The sequence below is a fragment of the Heteronotia binoei genome, chromosome 12 (genome assembly GCF_032191835.1).
Source record: "Heteronotia binoei isolate CCM8104 ecotype False Entrance Well chromosome 12, APGP_CSIRO_Hbin_v1, whole genome shotgun sequence".
Lineage (NCBI taxonomy): Eukaryota > Metazoa > Chordata > Lepidosauria > Squamata > Gekkonidae > Heteronotia > Heteronotia binoei.
In genome coordinates, this window is record NC_083234.1 from 46,716,134 (window position 1) to 46,735,829 (window position 19,696).

A 19,696-nucleotide genomic window follows, 5' to 3' on the forward strand; every position below is an offset into this window, starting at 1 on the left:
GTTTCTGTGTTACCCTGATTTTTCCATCCTTTGAGAGAAATTTCAAATTTGTATATTTTGAATGCAAATTGTACAGAATTATTAACACAGATAATTCTATGTGGGCATTTTGTGGTCCATAAGCAAGAAGGTAGAGTGCTTAGCATGGAAATTACTAAGGCAGTGTGTGTTGTCCTCTTCTGCTCTGGCAGATTTTCCTGGATTGGTATGAGAAGTTTCAAGAACATTTGCTTAAAAAAGTGGTCCTGCTGACGGGGGAGACGAGTACTGATCTCAAGCTGCTGGGCAAAGGCAACATCATCATCAGCACCCCTGAGAAGTGGGACATCCTCTCCCGGCGCTGGAAGCAGCGCAAGAACGTGCAGAATGTCAACCTCTTCATTGTGGATGAGGTGCATCTTATTGGTGGAGAGAATGGGGTGAGTCTTCCTGGAGAATGTAGGGTGCCGTGAAAGGGGTTGTTGGAGAAAGCTAAAAGCACACCCTTCCAGCCACTCATCCAGCACTTGACACCAAAAGAAGAGGGGGTTTAGCCAGCAGCAATAATTGATGGATTCCCATGTATGCAGGGGGTGGGGAAGATCCAGACCTGTTTGCATGTTCGACAAGCATGTGAGTCTGTCTTTTGGACTTGCAGGCAATGGATTGAGTTAGAGGGAGAAAGGTACATCAGAGCAAGAAGCATCAAATTTTCAGGATGGTTTCCTCCCGCTCCCAGCACTTAAGAGCAAAGAAATAATCAGTTTTGCTTAGGTGCCATCATCAGACTGGTTTCTCCTGGGTTAGTCACATACTTTGATTTGCCCATTCTAGAATATGACCTCTAAAAAGAAATTGTGCTTAAAATATGCTGTGTCTGTGATGTATTTCAAGGATTGCTCTTTATTTCTGAAGGGATATGTACTTTGCAATTAAAAAGAGAGATGGGCATCTGAGATGATGTTTGGGAAATGGTCAAGTAATTTTAGCATCTTAAAGTGTGGGCATCAGATGATGAACAAACTAATCTGGTAAAGAAAAGAGTCTTTGCATCCAACTGTCTTCTTTGGGTTTTTTCCCCTCATTCCAGCCTATCATGTAAAATCCAGAGTCAGTATTCCTAAAATCTTCTTGCTGTGGACCAAGATTTCAGTAATGAAGAATTAACATCAGTGATTGCGTTGCTTGGAACTAGAATTTAGCTGCATTTTCCCCCGTAAAGGGCTAAGAGTGGGGAGTGCCTGAGCAAGGACCAAAGTTCTTCATTACAGCAAGGGAAAGGGAAAAAGCAGACCTACAGATGGCATTTCCCAGTTGGCCTATTGCAGTTTGAGCCTTCCACTGCCTTTGCGACCATGAAAGGGCCCAACAGTGTGTATCCTGTGCTGTCATGTGATATCTCTGACTGTGGAGTCACAGGGCAGCCAGGAGCACTGGCCTTGACTACCCTTCTCTGGCTTCCTTTTGCAGCCGGTCTTAGAAGTTATTTGCTCCCGGATGCGTTACATCTCCTCCCAGATTGAGCGGCCCATCCGCATTGTGGCCTTGAGCTCCTCACTGTCCAATGCCAAGGATGTGGCCCACTGGCTGGGCTGCAGTGCTACTGCCACCTTCAACTTCCATCCCAATGTGCGCCCAGTGCCCCTGGAATTGCACATCCAAGTAAGTTTCCGTTATGTTGCTCTTTCCTTTTCCTCTCAACCAGCAAGTAGCTTGGGCATTATTGTGACTTGTCTTGCATGCTCAGTCTCTTCTTCCTCACTTCTCTTTACTCAGGGCTTCAACATCAGTCACACCCAGACCCGTTTGTTGTCCATGGCCAAGCCAGTCTACCATGCCATCATGAAACATTCACCCAAAAAACCGGTCATTGTGTTTGTCCCGTCTCGCAAGCAGACACGCCTCACAGCCATTGACATACTTACCACTTGTGCCTCAGACGTCCAGAGGCAGAGGTATGGAAAAACAAGCCAGATTTTTGCAACTTGTATATGAGCTGAGCCAGCTAAGTCCATTCCTGCTTTTGTTACATAACTCATTCTGTGTCTTCTACTGTTTCTTCTGCTAGGAAGGTGGGCCAAAGAGCTATTTCACAGCACAGTATCCCCACCATCTGACTTCTTGTGGTTTTAATCAGCTTTTTCTGGGGCAGTTGTACTCCATAGCCATGAGGACTAAAAAGTTACTTTTTTCTGAAAAGAGAACTGGGATTCTTCAGTTCTATGACTGTTGTCACATTGTGTGCCGCTTTTTCTGCATTTTCACAGAATTGTGGTACAAATGTCCAGAGCGGGGTGGGTGACTCTCTGGAAAGATACTGACATTGCTGTATAATCAAAATATGGATCGCTAAATCTTTGTCTCTGGAGTTGGGGGGTTTGGCATGAAGGGTAACTTAATGAATCTGGCCCAGGAAGCATGGAGGTAGTGGAAGTTTGGCAGGGTAAAAATTGGAATTTCATTGATGTTAAAAATATAGATCGGGCTTGCAGGGAGAGCACTCTCCAAGCTGCTACTGTCTTCCCTCTCCAGCATGGAAAGTTCCCTGAGATGCTGGAAGTCTGAAGGGCAGGCAGCTGCCAAGGATTCTGTGGACTGTGGCTGTTGCCGAAGTTTTTCACAAAAGTCTGTAGCTGTGCAGTGACGGCAGGAGTTGTACCTTTTCAGCCTTGCTGAGAGTAAAAAGATATTGACTGGGGAAGTGTGGAGACTGAATTGTGTCTTCTGGTTGTGCTGTTGATGACAGCTCTGGCTTACTCCTTGGCAGGTTCCTGCACTGTACCGAGAAGGACTTGGTGCCCTATGTGGACAAGCTGAATGACAACACCCTGAAAGAGACTCTGGTGAATGGGGTGGGTTACCTGCATGAGGGGCTTACCTTGATGGAACGGAGAGTGGTGGAGCAGCTTTTCAGCTCAGGTAAGGAGAGGAGGATTTGCAGGGCTCCATTTCCCCACTACCTTCTGATGCTAAAGTCTTTACTGTTGTGGTGCCCTGTTTGTAAATTTCCCCATTTGCACCTGTTTGCCTGACACCTACTCTCTTGAGTAAGGTACCAGTGTAGACTTCTTTTATTATTACCCCTGGCTTTTGGCAAGAAGTAATAACTGATCTATACGTCCTCTCTCCCCAATCTTCTTGACTGTTTAGGTAGCATAGGACTTTTTTTCTGAATTAAATGAAATTACACTTAGGCACCCATGCGGCAAATATTAGGTGTCTCCCTCTGCTACAAAGTTGCCTTGAGTCTAAGAAAAAGCTGGATATAAATTCCATATTATTCTCTTTTGGTCCTAGGTGCCATTCAAGTTGTGGTAGCCTCCCGGAGCCTCTGCTGGGGAATGAATGTGGCTGCTCACCTGGTTATCATCATGGACACTCAGTACTACAATGGCAAGATCCATGCGTGAGTGAAGGCAGGGAGCTGCACAGGTGTAGAATGCCAGGTTTTAAGACCCAAGTGCAGGGAGGTTGGGTGGGCAACTAGGTGGAAAACACAGAAATCCACAAAGCACTTTTCTCATAGTATGAGAGGCTTTTCCAGCTCAAGGACGGCATGATCAAGAACAAGACTGATGATCCGCCATTGAGCAGGGGGTTGGACTAGGTGGCTTGTATGGCTCCTTCCAACTCTCTGATTCTGTTTCAACTGGAGCTGAGTTTGATATTTAGTTCACCCAACATGGATCTTAAAGGCTCACTCCTGGGACACTGATCTAGAGGACTGGGAAGCTGTTTAACCCGAAGCACATCTTTCTCTCCCCAGGTGGCACAGACATGCACTTTTGGACATGGGTCATAAGATGGTGCAAGCATGGCTGTGTTAATTTTAAAAATTACCTAGAGCAGTTGGAAGGGTATCCAGAAGTCAGCCTGTCCAAAGAGCTCGGTGTGGTATCGACTGTTTTCCCTTTCCTGTTTTATCCTCACAACAGCCCTGTGAGGAAGGTTATGCTGAGAGTGAATGATTGGCTCAAGATTTACCCAGTGACCTTGACGGCTGAGTAGGGAATGTGAACCTAGGTCTCCTGAATCCTGCTATAAATTGCAGAATATGATCTTTAAAAAAAAATCAGGTTGCCACCCCATCCTTTCCCCTGCGAATTGAAATATTTAAGTTGAAAAACACGTTACTGTCAAAAAGTGTGTAAGTAGTTCCTTTTACACTTGTAGAAGTCAGAGTGATGGTGCTCCCATCAGACCTTGGGTGCAACACCTCTCAGCCTCTACTAAGGTGCTTCAGCATCCCTGTAATTTTAGGAGCCCCAACTCTGCTTTCTTCAGCCCCAGTAAAAAAAACATGATTGACTCCATCCAGCCACATAGTAATTCCCAGACTGAGTCTGTTAAAAAAAAGGCTTGCCATGCTTATTGCTGACATTTCCCCCCTTACATCATTCTCCGTTAACTGAGTGTGTTATTCTTTGTGCCAGGTATGTGGATTACCCAATCTATGATGTGCTGCAGATGGTAGGCCATGCCAATCGCCCATTGCAGGATGACGAGGGACGCTGTGTCATTATGTGCCAGGGGTCCAAGAAGGTGAGCAAGAGAGAGGGAGAGGTTGGACTTAACCTTCGCTGGATATGGGGGAGAACCTAGAAGCATTTCAGACCAATGCATTCTTTCACATGTTCTCTAGGAGTGGTTTGTTTTGGACTTGATCAGCCATTTGGTCAGAGTAGATAACTTATTGCTCCAAAGTCTTCAATAATAAAACAGCATTTTACTGTGATCTGCTGATCACAGGAAAGCTCCAAAAGATTTCTGCTTTTTGTGTTCACCCAGCAGCCACTGAATTCATAAGCTTGATTCAAGTGAATTTCTCTGCAGCTCAAGTTCCTCACTGGTTGCTCAGCAAACTGAAAATTCTTCAGTGATCTCTGGACAACAGCTGTTTCTGACTTGTTGCAGCATCTAGCAGTCTCATGCTTCCCTGACTTTGGGACAGGGAACATTGCTCAGAAGAGAAAAAGGGCAAAGTGCTATTTTTGAGAGGAGCAAACTGCTACTTTTGAGACCCAAAGCAGCTACCAGCAAGGAGAAAGTGAAGTAGGGCCGTGTCTCAGTGGTAGAGCATCTACTTGATGTGCAGAAGGTCTCAGGTTCAATTCCCAGGATCTCCAGTTAAAAGGATCAGGCAGTAAGTTATGTGAGCTGGACTGGAGAGCTGCAGCCAGTCAGAATGGGCAGTTACTGACCTTGATGGACTTAGGGGTCTAACTCAGTATAAGGCAGCTTCAAATGGTCATATGAACTACATTTCTCCAGATTGATGGCATTGTGGAGCAGAGATGGGTATATTCCTGAGTTTGAAACTTCCTAAGTGATTTCTTTTGGCTTCCTTCTTTAATTTCAGGATTTCTTCAAGAAGTTCTTGTATGAACCTCTCCCAGTTGAGTCTCATCTGGACCACTGCATGCATGATCACTTCAATGCTGAGATTGTCACCAAGACAATTGAGAACAAACAGGATGCTGTGGACTACTTGACCTGGACCTTCCTGTACCGCAGGATGACTCAGAACCCCAACTATTACAACCTGCAAGGTGGGCAAGCAGTCCCCCCCACCCCAAAACCCATGCTTTGATTTGATCCTTCTCCAGCCTCAAACAACTAAAGTACAGACAGAACTAGAGTGATTTTTAATTGAATTCTATATGGCTGCTTGAAATATCTTCTCTCCATTGGCTGCAACCTGCTTTGTCATCTGAGAGAAGAGCTACTTTGTCTCATGCTTCAAGGGCATTTTAAAGTAGATTATCGTATTTGCATTAGTGTTATCACAGCAGCTCCTTGCAGTCAAGACTATTGAAAAAGAGCTAGTCTGGCCTAACAAAACAGTGAACTGGGAAACATGGCGTTTAGTTCAACGCCATCGTGAGCTTGCTGAGTGACCTTAGGCAAGTCGTACACTATTGGCAACACTTCACAACACGGCAGTCAGAGTGGCATGATACTACAGTATTGTTGTTGCTTGGTTGTCCCAGTGGGGACCCAAAGCAGCTTACAATATTATTCTCCCTCCTCCTTATTCTCACATCAACAGGCCTTGTGTGGTAGGCTGGCCCAAGGTCACCCAGCAAGCTTCCATGGCACAATCATGAGGCCTAGAAGCATTCTTGCTTTATTTCTAGCCTGCCTTTTGGTGAACTGGGTTTTTTGCCAGTCTGGATCTTTAGACAGGATATATAGCAAGTCTGGCAAAAAGTTGCGTTGCCTAGTGATAAGAGTTTCAAAATGGAAAATCTCAGAGGTCATTGTGAAGCTGTATTGTGTTACCAAGCCTTTTGAGTGTACTGGTATCTGACTCCTAACTCTTGGTTCAGGGGTTTCCCACAGGCACCTTTCTGACCATCTGTCCGAGCTGGTGGAGCAGACTCTCAGCGACCTGGAGCAGTCCAAGTGCATCAGCATCGAGGATGAGATGGATGTTGCGCCTCTGAACTTGGGCATGATTGCAGCTTATTACTACATCAACTATACCACCATTGGTAAGGAGGGACAGGTGCCACGACACCTGCCCATGGCGTGGTGCGTGTTATGTACTGCTTGAGGCTGCAGCTTCATGACTTACAGTGGTCCCTCTTTTCAACTTTCCACCTTTAGAACTCTTCAGTATGTCCTTGAACGCCAAGACGAAAGTGCGAGGCCTTATTGAGATAATTTCCAATGCTGCCGAGTATGAGAACATCCCCATCAGGCACCATGAAGACAACCTTTTGCGGCAGGTGAGGAAAGGCAGCCCCTCCTAGATTTCAAGGGACACATGGAAGGGGCAACACTGAAGCCTTTGGGTACTGGATGTGGATTAATTTGGGTGATTTATTTTTTTTTGTTTTAACCCCTCTGAGGTTTGGCTTATGTCTTATCACTAGAGATAACAAGCTTCTTTCAGGTTGTAGCATAGCCAGACAAGAAACAATAGCATAATGCAAGTTGGCCCTTTCTTAAGGTGTCAGATGCATGTATGGCAGTGATGTGGTTGTGTGCCAAATTCTGTCTGTGAGATCCAGTGATGAGGGTACAGACCAACGCACTTTTCCATGTTGGGACCACAAATCTGGAGTTCCTTCCCGAGAGGAGGCTGCCAGAGCTTATTCATTCCTGGATTTAGAAAGAGGGTGAAGATTAAGAGGACATTATTTTTTAAAGAACTGATTTAAAGAACTAGAACTCAGCAGCATTCTAGTTGGCCGCTGAGAGAAGGCGGGGTTCATTTGGTTGCTGTCTGGTAATTGCTGTTAGTGTGAGGGTACAGGTGTGTATTGTTGCTTTGTAACTTGTCATCTATTTCCTGTATGGATAGAAAAGCCGGACAGATGTGCAGGATAGCAAAACCTTGACCTCATGTCTAGTCAGGTGACAAAATTTACAGTAAAGTTGCTCAGATATTGACAGCTAGTTTTATGAGATAAATACAGTTACGGTAGTCCATATATTTTGTAGTCTAAGCTTTGCTCTGTCTAAGCTTTGTTCTGGTGGTGGAAAGTGCTCTCAAGTCACAGCAAACTTATAGTAACCCTATAGGGCTTTCAAGGCAACAGATGTTCAGAGGTGGTTTGCCATTGCTTGCCTGCATGTCATGACTCTGGTATTCCTTGGAGGTCCCCCTTCCAAATTACTAGCCAGGCTGACCTTGCTTAGCTACCAAGATCTGACAAGATCGGGATAGCCTGGGCTATCCTAGGTTTTGCTCCCCCTTTAAGTATTTTATTTGTGCCTTAAGCTTTACAGTTTATGAAGGACCTTGTGACCAAAACAATAAGTCACCAGCAACTCCCTACCCCAATCAGGCATGCTGAGCCTGTTCATCTAGCTCAGGCCAGCTGCTTACAGCTGTGCTTGTGTTAGGCTCCTTTCTCACATCCCATCTCCTCCTGACATCAGGCCTGCTTTGAGTCCGTCACAGGAGAAAGGCAGATTAAATGGATCATGGGTAAAATGTCTTGAGGCACCTTTTCTCTTAATTGCCTTGGCCATCTTCAGTTGTGGCTTATGCCAAGGAGGGCACATTAGCAAATATAAAAGTGCCATGTGCTGATTTCTGCTTTCCCTGCTTCCTCAGCTTGCCCAAAAAGTACCCCACAAGCTGAATAATCCCAAATTCAACGACCCTCATGTCAAGACCAACCTCCTGCTCCAGGCGCACTTGTCACGGATGCAGCTGAGTGCGGAACTACAGTCAGACACAGAGGAGATCCTTAGCAAGGTATGAGAGGGGAAGGGAGAATGAGGCATGTATGGGACAAGTGGGGCCATGAGGGGCACCAGAAGTAACCACAGGTGCCTGCTCATTAAGAGCCTATGGGGAGATGAACGTTGATGGGGACTGAGTGGTCCCTTCTGGTCCTGTTTTTACAATATTTACAACATTTATATCCTGCCTTTCTGTCTTTGCAAGATACTTGACATTTCCCTTTTTGGCTACAGCAGCAGAGACCCTAAACTCATTCAATCTCATCTCCTTTCCCCAGGCGATTCGACTGATCCAAGCCTGTGTCGATGTCCTGTCCAGCAATGGCTGGCTGAGCCCTGCTCTGGCTGCCATGGAGCTGGCGCAGATGGTCACTCAGGCCATGTGGTCAAAGGATTCTTATCTCAAGCAGCTGCCGCACTTCACTTCAGAGCACATCAAACGCTGCACAGATAAGGTGCGTGGAGGTTGCAGGGGTGCGCTTGAAGCCTTTAAAGCTTCGTTGAGACTCATCCAGTTTCTGTCCTCCTTTTCAGGGAGTGGAGAGCGTGTTCGATATCATGGAAATGGAAGATGAGGACCGCAGTGCTTTGCTGCAGCTGTCCGATGCACAGATTGCTGACGTGGCTCGCTTCTGTAATCGCTACCCTAACATTGAGCTTTCCTACGAGGTGGTGGAGAAGGACGGCATCCGCAGGTAAGGGACAGGGGGAGGTCTTGTTGCCAGATGTTGTCACCTCAACTGAAATGTTATAGGGGAGTCCCCTGAGTTGAATGCAGGTTGGACAGAATCATTAATTGTGGAGAAGGGGACTGCAAAATTGATGCAATTGTGAAGGGCTGGGAGACAGATTGAAGGGTTAGGGGGAATCAGGTACTTCGTTCTGAACGAATAAAGTAGCAGTCCCTCAATCCTTGGAAGACAGCCTAGTACAGTCCTGTATTTATAAGTATTTATTTACAAAATTTATATCCTTTCTTTGCAAGAGACTTGATGCTGAGCTGTGCCTCAGTTCAAATCATGCTTCCTAAGGTCTATTTATTGAAGCCATTCTCCCTTAGGTGGGGAGCTCTCACAAGGGATAATATGGACCTCACAATATGGATAATATGTGGTTGTCATAATAACATAGGCAATGCTTTTCTGAATTGTGACCCATTTTCTGCATTATAGTATAATATGCCTCAAATTTCTTCTGTTTGCATTGCTTTTCAGTTCTTTAATTCCAGACCCACGTGTTGTGCTGTATATTTTTGTAATCCACCTGTTTCTGTGAGAAAGGCGAGCTATAAACAAAATGTATGCACTCTTGTGCTGTATGCAAACATTTTATTCCATTATGTTTTTATGAACAAGAGCCCTCGAGACTCACATTTGTTTTGCTGCAACAAACACTACCACCCTTTGAGAACTGTGAAAGAGAAGGTGTGATCATTCTTCTTCCAATTTTTGATCAGAAAAGCTGCTCAGTATTTAGCAATATAAAGTTTAAAGAATTTAAATGAAAGTTGAGCTTATCAAGATGTTGCACCATGGTTTGCATTGTGATGACTGTTGCTGTTAGGTTTACCCCTGAATCACTTGACTGTAGTGCACTACTCCACATGCAGCTGGTGGATGACCTTGGGTCAGTTAGAGTTCTCGAAAGAGCAGTTCTCTCAATAGTTCTCGAAAGAGCTCTCTCAACCCCACCTACTTCACAGGGTGTCTGTTGTGGGAAGAGGAGGGGAAAGGAGATTGTAAGCTGCTCTGTGAAGGGCAATGTATACATCCAGTCTTTTCTTCTAGTGTTTCAGAGGATGCTAAACTCATCTGCAGAGTATATAAATGTCATACCCTGGCAAAACATGTGACTAAAGTTTGTTCTGGTTTGTTTCTGCAGTGGTGGACCAGTGGTGGTATTGGTGCAGCTGGAGCGAGAGGAGGAAGTCACAGGGCCAGTGATTGCACCCCTCTTCCCACAGGTATTTTGAGTCCTTGGGGAGGGACTTCCAGCTGGCCAGTGGCTGATGCTTCACATTGGGATCTACAAATGGGGAAGAAGAAATGAGCTCAGGGTTCTGATGTGTAGGTGGTCAGGAAGGATGCTATATTTTGTCCTCATTTTTGTTGTCCCCCCCCCCCCCTCTGCAGAAACGTGAGGAAGGCTGGTGGGTGGTAATTGGAGACTCTAAGAGCAATAGCCTCATCTCCATCAAGAGGCTGACTTTGCAGCAGAAAGCCAAGGTAAGGTGGGAAATGCTTCCAGCAGTGCATTTCGCTAGGAAACTGGTCTTTACAGGGAGATATCAGGGCATGCTGGGCCAGGGCAGGCTAGACATTGCAGCTTACATATTTCCAACTTGGCCTACCCTCTGACTGAAGGGCAGGGATAAGCTGAGCCACAGAAGGACATGGTGTAAGTTGTCTAGTGAGAGGACTCCTTGGGATGTTGCTTTTACTTCCCTAAACAGCAATGTGACACCAGGGGAGGGTTGCCCTTATTAAATCTTTGGGGAGACATAGGTTTTACTTTCCTGGTGACTGTAAATGCAAAAGCAAAGGGTTGAAACGGCACTTCTCTTCATTTAGGTGAAACTGGATTTCGTCGCCCCAGCCACTGGGACACACAACTACACCCTCTACTTCATGAGTGATGCCTACATGGGTTGCGATCAGGAGTACAAGTTCAGCGTTGACGTGAAGGAGGCAGAGAGTGACAGCGATTCTGACTGAGTTGAGTGTTCAGTATAGCTGGTTGCTGGACTGTACAGAAGCGGTCTGAGGCTGCTTGGACTGGTACCAAAGGCTGCCTGTGACAGAAGATGGGTGACATGTGGACTCTTCCTGCATCCTCCCTCCTTTTAAAGGCAGGTTTTCAAGAGGCCTCTTGTAAGCCTTCAGGCAGGGCCCTCCCATTCCTTAGTACTTTGATGTTGTGGTCAGTACAATGCTCAGCAGACACTGGAGGCATTACCTCCATATTCTTCTCCAAACTGGAACAGCTTTTTAATATTGATGAAGAACACAGAAGTATAATGTAAGTATTTTAGAAACGGGCCTACGTGCGACCGGTGTTGTGTTTCTATTTCTTTCCCAAAATAAAGCTGTTCAGGAATGAACTCCAGACTCTTTAGTTGAGTATGGAAAGACAAAGATTGGGGTTCTTAATGTCGAGATTTGTCCATCTCCCACCACTGAGCTGCAAATAGTGACACAACTGAAGGCTCTTCTTCCTGCCAGCTAAACTGGTTTCATTCCCATGATCACTGCAGTCAGGAGCTATTTCCCAAGCTGAAGCTCCTTTGTTAAAATTGGTTCCCATTGCAACATTTTTTGTGCCTTGCTTGATACAGATAAGTTTCCAAATCATGAGATTTAGTTATGCACAGTGAGACGATTCTTCCATTGATAGTGGGGGAAATCTGAGTGACCCGTGGTAAGGAGACCCTTTCAGTACTTCACTTTGACCCAGATGCTAAACCTGATAAGAAACAGGGACAAGAGTCCATGATCACAATAGCTTTTTACTGGTTTTGGGTGAAATGTCATGAACTGTCTTTTCACTTTGCATTTGTGTGCTCTGCTACCACCACCCCCCATCCCACAATGTATTGTAAATGTACAATATAGTAGTAAAAATCAGCACAGAGCTCTTCCTTTGTTAGTTACAGTGTGAAAGAGAAGAGTCCCTCAACCAGGCATTTATAGGATCAGTAAAAAATAAAAGTCCCAGGGGGGAGGGGGGCAGTGTTCAGCAGCAAGCCCACTCTGACCACAGAGGCAGCAATGTGGAATCTGTACAAGAGAAGCTGGCAGCAGCCAGTACAAGGTTCTGCCCCTGTGGCTAAAAGACAGTCTGTTCCTAATGCATGATTCCTGAGAAAGCTGCCACCTCACTTGGGGGACAAGGAGGAACCATTCAGAGCAAGCTTTACATGATCTGTGAGAGGATTTGACCCAGCTTGCTGCCTCTCAATATGGCACTGTTAACAGTGTTAGAAACAGTATGAGAAGGACTACACTACTGTCATGTGGCACAGGGGACCACTGGTACTCTTCAGTTAAGCCTCAGGGCGCTGGTATTTCCAGAAGGCCATTTCCCCATCATCGCTGCATGATGCCAGGAGCCCAGGCTCCTTAGGGTTCCAGGCCACACAGTTCACATCCTGAGAGTGGGCCCTGGCCATGTGGGCAGTCAAGGTGAAGGTAGGTTGCTGAGGGTTCGAGAGCAGCTCTTCTTCAAACACTCTGATTGCATCATCTCCGCAGGCAGTGGCTAAAGCTCCTGTCAAGTGGCACCTGCAAAGAAGAGCACAACAGCAGTTGGCTTCCTAGGGGTGGATATGAAAGACACATTAGAAGAAAACAGAAGAGTGAAATCTCATTTGCACTTGTTATGGTTGTTTCCATCAATTGGCATTTACTGTTTCATTGACTGGACATATTAACTCTCGCAATAGGGTGTGAAACTACTGCAGTTAAATGAGTATTCCCAATGCAGATATTGCACTATCAACAAGAATAACAGGTGACTGCACCTGCATCAGTTTCAGGTTGCCACGGCTTAATTAGTCCAAGAGCTTTTGTAACCCTCAGTGAGGGGGCAGAACAAAGTCTTGGAGTCAGTCTTTGGAGGGCAGTAACTTGAACACATCATGCACCAACATTACCTTTGCAGCTCTCCTTCACATGTGCCTTCATTGTAGTTTCTGATTTCCCCCCCATTATGGTGATCAAGAGGAGACAGAGTCCTCTGTTCTCACAGCAGAAGATCCCTGTTGTGTTAGTTTTCTTTGGTGGGCAGCCATTCTAAGATGCAAGATACCCACCCCCTGCAGAGGTACAGTTGTGGGGGGGGGGGGAATTATGGCATGTTCACACTGATCTCTGTAAACATTCTTTTTTTTTCATTTGTGTGTGGTGACCTCTGGTGACTGACCTCTATTGGGGGCCTGGAGATGGCTGAATAAAGCCTGCCCCCACCTCCCAACCGCTGGTATTCCTTAAAGGTCTGCTATCTAGGTCAGGGCTATAAAATGATTCTTATGCGGTTGAACAACTTGGCACAGGGCTGACCCTCAACTCACCATGCCACGTCGTAGATGGTTCTTGTGTGGAAACCAGACAGAGTACAAACACACTTCCATGTAGGATCTGTGCCACTGCAGACTACACCTGCAGTACAGAAGGAAATTTAAGCTCTAAACTCTTTCGCTTTGGGGCCTTTAGAAATCACTGAACCAGAGGTCTTGGTGTTCTCAGACACTGTAGTTTTATCAAAGGTTTCAGGTTTTCACGGCTGGTAACATCATTAGGGTTGGTAGAACCTTTCGCGCTCAAGTGCCGTGTTCTACTGGAGAACACGGCACTTGAGCCCGAAAGATTCTACAAACTGTAGTTTTAGTTAGTCATGGGTCCCCATTTATCAGCCAAATCACAAAAAATATCCTGGACTCCTGGGACTGTCTGTGTTTTATCCTATGCAAAGATCTGGAGTACCTTGTTCAAGTAAGACTGTTCATCTATGATTCCAGAAGGATGTGGGACATGGAGTGCTTCTGGCTGGAAGTCTATGGCAGTGGAAGCTCCAGAGCAAGCAGTCTCAACAATGGGGCTCATCCCCCACATCACAGGATTTAGAAGTATAAATAAAAAATTAATTTGGTTTATAATAAGCTGGGGGCCATGTGAAAAGTAGAGCATAAATAATCACCCCAGGCAGTTCAATAATTGGTATTAACTTTTGCATTCCTATATGCTACTAAACAAAACAGTAAACTTTAAAATGATATCCCCCCCTTTTTCCAGTAGCGCTATTATATATGAATTAAAGCAGAAGTTAAACTCATCCTTTCTTTGTACACTCTCAGACATTAATATGGACCAAAAGCCCCCCATTAGTATGTTAAAAAAAACAAATCCCAGATCCCTATACCAGTGTGATATTCAGATACAGGATTTTTTTGGAAATCTTGAATTTTGGTGGTGGTGGGGTCCAATGGACAAAAGAAGGAAAATACTGGTTAAAAATGAAAAAGCCAGCCTGATCCTGGGTCGGCTTCTGCAGCACAGTTTAAACTGTGCTGAAGAAGCTGGTCCCAGGATCTACATGCAGCAGGTGGGAGGGGGGCTCTCCCTGCTGCACACAGACCTGGCTGGGATGGCTTCTCCTGCATTTCCAGTTGGCTGTGATGCCTCAAGTGTCCCTAATGAAGCAACAGCAATACTGACCTTGCTCATTGCCTGGTTTATACTGGCGCCAAATACGCACTGTCTTGTCGTCACTGCAAGAGGCCAGGCGCTCCCCACTCTGGTCAAAGGCCAAGCTCCACACAGTGGACTCGTGGCCCTCCAGCGTGATGAAGCACACCCAGTCATCCTCCTCCTCTCGGTACAGTTTCACTGTGTCGTCATAACTGGCCGATGCCAGCAGCTGGCAAGCACAAAGAAGCAAGAATGCCATGTAAGTGAAGTGTCTGAGGAGGAGGGCTGGGAGTCACTAGAAGAAGACCCAGGGGACCTTCAGCAGGACTGTTGTATTGAGAAATTCTATGGCAGAACAGAGGCAACCCATCTTCCCAAATCCTAGTTTTCATTTTTAAAAAAAGTAGCAAGCTTCTCATCCCTTTTGGCTGTGAAGATGCTCCAGGAAGTGTCTGTACAAGCAATGCCCATTGCAATCTCAAAGCCAACAGAGGCTGCCAAGTAAAATCTTCATAGTTGTGGAGCTCTAGAGTACTTGCTCCTCCCATGACTGCCCAAAACATCAGAATATAATATGCAAAATAAGAGAGATACGAATTTGTATAATTTAGACGGGTTGTAGAATTTTAATTTTCTTAGCACACGGGGATTTCTGCCCTAGATCACTCCCCTCTAGCAGCCCTCACTCAAAAGCAACACACAGACTGCCACAGATTCACTCAACACAACCACCATAGCAATGGTCCCTCTCCTCTTTTGGAGCAAGAAAATAAGGCTCTGGATCCATGAAAGGCTAAGAGCCTGAAGCCTTTCTCTCACCACTCACTGTGACCAGGTGGGCTGACTGTGCTTTCCATACTGGATTTGTGGGAATGACTTATCTCCTCTTGTTCTATCATCTTAAACCAGTTCAGGAATGTAGGAAGAACTGGTCTTCTGCAGATGCCCACGGGTGGGGTATAGGAGAGGGCCAGCAATGCCCAATTCAATTTCTCCATTAATGCTATGATTGTTCTAACATCTGAATCCACAGATCCTCAAAGGTGGCAGCAACAAAAGATCACACACAACAGTGGGAGATAATCTCTGCAGCAGGTCATTGGTAAAGGATTGTAAGGGAGGGACACTATAACATGAAGAGAATTCAGAAAGGGGAAGAGATGAAAGTGTTTGGAAAATGTGCTCCTTTTTGATGAAAGGAAGAGAGCTACTCACCTCCTGGTTGGGATGCCAAATGACATGTTTGACGTCTTGCGTGTGGGAATTCAGGACACTCATGCATTCATACTCATCCTCTTCATCTACTGCAACACAGAAGCAGGGATGAGTCACGCCAGGAGATGGTGTGTTTCAATCTCTCCCTCCTATCTTATGCCTGAATGCTTGCTACCTTAGTTTGCCTTGTTATAACTAACATATATCAAATACATATGAATACACTGACTCCCCCCAGTCCTTTACCCCCACCTAGTTGCCCCAAAGTCTCACCTTCCCAAACCCAGACGCTCTTGTCTCGGCTGCAGGTGGCCAGGAGACTGCCTGATGGGGCCCAAGCCACAGACTTCACCTCATTTTCATGGCCCTCTAGAGTTGCTACACACTGGGGGAGTGGGGGAGAGAAAGACACATCTCTTCTGAGAAGGGCTACTAGAATCTATCATGAATAAACCACTGAGAATAATTTGGCAGTCACAATTTCATACAAATACAGCTAAAGGACTTGGTCAGTAAAGTGGATAAAGAAGACACATTAAGAGAAAACTTGTCTGCTTCCTATCTATATTTCAGCATCCACCAGGCAACTCCTGATTTCTTCACAGCAGCATACAACAACAAATAGAAAACACAAGTTCCATCTTAATTCTTCATACTGAAAAAATTACCAACGTTGAAAATAAGAGCACTATCTAAAATTAGGCAGAACTGTTTTCATGGGGACAGACCCATGGCTGCCTCTGTTAAATCCTGAGCAGCTCCAGGCAGCATGACATCAACATACTGAAGTCCCTGATCCCAGCAGCCTGGGCATCTCCAACTCCAGCACCAAGACCACCTCTACCAGCTCCAACAGGATTAAAATTAAGTAGCAGTGGATAAAACACCAAAAGAAGCCCAGGTCTTTCTCAGGCGACCAACTCCCTAGAGAACAAGAAAGCAAGAGTGCTTGTTTAACAAGGAACATGGCTGCTAGTCAGGAATCACAAAAGACCAAGGCAATGTGTGTCTCCTGCATCAAGAAACTTGGTGGGCATGCAGCAGCCCAATTCTTCCAGTCACATCTCAGTGATGAAAGCCAGCTACGCTTGCTCATCCAAGATTAAATTCTGGATGATAAAATGTGTTGTTGTCCACTGATCTGGCATCCAACAACAGGACATTTAGGCCTTGGGACTCACTGTGATGATACCCCCAGTAATTCTGGTGAGGAAAGGAATAAAAAATGCAAAGTTTACAAATGTCTAAGCTCCCCTCTCCTAACCTGGCCAATTTGTGGACATTAAAGTTGGCATGCCTGCCCCAATGCACCTTGACTCCTCAGCACCCCTCCTCCCCCAAGATCCTATTCCTGTTGTCAGGAGACAGAGATCACAACATAACAGTAAACAAGAAGGACTCCCTCTGTTACAATCTATCAATTCCATTTCATAGGAAGTTAAGTGGGAAAGATATTTTTGGTTTAATCTAAAACAGATTTCACCTGTAACTACTAACTGGTTAATTGTTTCATCCAAACATTCTTAATTCTCCCCATGCATACAAATCCATTCATCTTATATGAATCAGTTAAATACAGCACACAGGAAAATGGGTGAACTGACACTGCAAATATTCTGAAAACCAGATTTTAACTGACTGAAAACCATTAGATAACCAACAAACACTCAAAAGGGAACTCAGGCTACCTCAAAATCCTCTTGGTTCTTCTTCCAGATGCAGGTGGTAGCGTCAAAGCTGGCTGAAGCCAGGTAGTTCCCACAGGGGGACCAGGCCACCTTGCGGATGGTCCTCTGGTGTCCCTCACCCAGCACTGATTTGCACACCCAAGTGTCGCCTGTTAAGAAAGGGGACTGAGTTAGCAAGGGCTGGCTTTGGCATTATTTATTTTAAAAACAACCCCATGCTACCTTTCCACCAAAATAGGGTTCCCAATATGGAAAACATCAAAATAAAAACACATTTCAACAATGACGACAGCAAACCTCAGTTAAGACACAAAAAAGCATGTAAAATAGTAACACAACCAGGGAGGAGGGCCAGCAACAGTTATTGAGGATGTGCCATTTATTCCGCAAGTTTCTCCCAATGGGGGCCCAAAGAAGCTTCCATTTTGTCCTCAGAACATCCCTTTGAGGTAGGTTAGGCTAAGAGGTTTTGACTGTCCAAAGGTCACCTCACAAGCTTCTATGGAAGAGAGGGGAGAGCAAGTTTGGTGTAGTGGTTAAGTGTGCGGACTCTTATCTGGGAGAACCAAGTTTGATCCCCCACTCCTCCACTTGCACCTGCTGGAATGGCCTTGGGTCAGCCATAGCTCTGGCAGAGGTTGTCCTTGAAAGGGCAGCTGCTGTGAGAGCCCTCTCCAGCCCCACCCACCTCACAGGGTGTTTGTTGTGGGGGAGGAAGGTAAAGGAGATTGTGAGCCGCTCTGAGACTCTTTGGAGTGGAGGGCGGGATATAAATCCAGTATCTTCTTCTTCATCTTCTTCAAACTGGGGTCTCTCAGATTTTAGTCTGGCACGTGAAACACTACAACATAACACTGTATGCATTCTCAAAAGTGGTCTCCTGAAAGGATTCCCCAAGTGTAACTGCTCCACTACAGAATTCAACTGGTTTTTAACTATCCTGGTTTCTTTTCCCACTCCCCACCCCAGAACAATAAACAGATTATGAGCTTACCCTCCTTGCCCCATATACGAATGCTCCGATCCCCACCACAGGAAGCTAAGAGAGTCCCTGCAGGATTCCAGGCTAGAAACCAGCATCGGGAATCTGGGTGTGCTGTGATGCGAGCCAGGAGAGTCAAAGAATCTTTCATCTTTACCCCAAAACAGTCACGCTAAAATCTAGGAAGCAGTAAAGAAGCGACAGAAAAATTGCTTTGAAGTCCAGGGCACTGATCTAATCAAAGCACAAAAGAGTGATGACAACTTAACTGATCTAAATGCACTCCTGCTCAAAAGTGCATACTTATTGGTAGCTATAACAACTGAAATATATCGGTTTGTACACTAAAAAGAGCCTTCACACTACCTAGAAATATAACTCAGAATATTTTTGCACAAATCAGAGGTGGAGAAAACTGTGGAATTAATGGATTTCAGTTAGTTTACAAGTGAGGACACTAAACAAGATTGTTTACTTGAAAACAGTGATCTGGATTCTATAGTCTATTTTCCATGATGGAAGGACATCTCCACTACTTGGGGGAAGATAATTTTCACCAGCTCCTGCCTCCTATTGCAAACTTCCACTGTATTCCCATATGTGAAGGTCCCTGACACCCCATAACAAAATCCTGAAGGGGCAGCAGTGGGAGGAGAAGACCAGAAAGTCCCACTCTGCAAGCTCTTCTCTACTCATATATTTTGCAGGATCCACACTAATGGTCACAATCCAGCACAGAGTTCAGGCTGTGTACAAAATGCCAAGAAGCAAAAGCATCTCTATGTGTAATGGGAAGTAAAAGCCCACAATGGTTGGTTCATGGAATCAGGGATATTCATAATTTAATGCAAGAATAAATGTGTCAGCAATATCGTATTTATAGAATTCATCTCAGAGATTAAATATTTCCTCCATTAGTTTTCTTTTACATAAAAATATGCTTTAATGTGATGCATTTTACAGAGGGCCATGAACTGAGTTTTAAAAGTTTCATAGCATTTAACAAGTGTGCAATAAAGTCAGATTGCAGGCGGCCATTTCCCCCCCTAAAATGTACATAGATATAGGATGGGGGAGACTTGTCTTAGCAGTAGTATGTGCAAAAAGGATCTAGGGGTCTTAGTGGACCATACGCTGAACATGAGTCAACAGTGTGATGTGGTGGCTAAAAAAGCAAAACCAATTTTAGGCTGTATCAACAGAAGTATAGTGTCCAGATCACATGAAATGATGGTATCGCTTTACTTTGATCTGGTAAGACCTCACCTGGAATATTGTGTTCAGTTTTGAGCACCACATTTAAGAAGGATATAGACAAGCTAGAGCGGGTCCAGAGGAGGGTGACAAAGATGGTGAGGTGTCTGGAGACCAAGTCCTACGAAGAAAGGTTGAAGGAGCTGGGCATGTTTAGCCTGGAGAGGAGGTGGCTGAGAGGTTGTATGATCACC

General features: G+C 45.3%; 2 protein-coding genes across 2 annotated transcripts in view; one reads left to right on the top strand and one right to left on the bottom strand.

Annotated features, from left to right (window-relative positions):
- SNRNP200 (small nuclear ribonucleoprotein U5 subunit 200) overlaps positions 1–11,278 on the top strand; it is a 37,851-nt gene extending 26,573 nt beyond the window's left edge. The window contains exons 31-45 of the mRNA XM_060251365.1: positions 192–419; positions 1,450–1,641; positions 1,756–1,934; positions 2,747–2,898; positions 3,277–3,385; positions 4,413–4,521; positions 5,339–5,528; positions 6,309–6,473; positions 6,589–6,710; positions 8,048–8,191; positions 8,457–8,633; positions 8,713–8,873; positions 10,060–10,141; positions 10,311–10,403; positions 10,749–11,278. Coding sequence (XP_060107348.1) covers positions 192–419; positions 1,450–1,641; positions 1,756–1,934; positions 2,747–2,898; positions 3,277–3,385; positions 4,413–4,521; positions 5,339–5,528; positions 6,309–6,473; positions 6,589–6,710; positions 8,048–8,191; positions 8,457–8,633; positions 8,713–8,873; positions 10,060–10,141; positions 10,311–10,403; positions 10,749–10,892 — 2,247 coding nt within the window. The 3' untranslated portion in view covers positions 10,893–11,278. The remainder of the gene's footprint in view (positions 1–191; positions 420–1,449; positions 1,642–1,755; positions 1,935–2,746; positions 2,899–3,276; positions 3,386–4,412; positions 4,522–5,338; positions 5,529–6,308; positions 6,474–6,588; positions 6,711–8,047; positions 8,192–8,456; positions 8,634–8,712; positions 8,874–10,059; positions 10,142–10,310; positions 10,404–10,748) is intronic.
- Positions 11,279–11,665: 387 nt separating this feature from the next.
- Positions 11,666–18,429, bottom strand: CIAO1 (cytosolic iron-sulfur assembly component 1). The gene is made up of 7 exons (XM_060251366.1): positions 18,261–18,429; positions 17,267–17,415; positions 15,852–15,963; positions 15,579–15,667; positions 14,391–14,592; positions 13,247–13,334; positions 11,666–12,458 (listed from the first exon to the last, which is right to left on the bottom strand). The coding sequence occupies exons 1-7, from the start codon at positions 18,397–18,399 to the stop codon at positions 12,221–12,223; spliced, it is 1,017 nt and encodes a 338-aa protein (XP_060107349.1). The 5' UTR covers positions 18,400–18,429; the 3' UTR covers positions 11,666–12,220.
- Between the last annotated feature and the right edge of the window lie 1,267 nt (positions 18,430–19,696).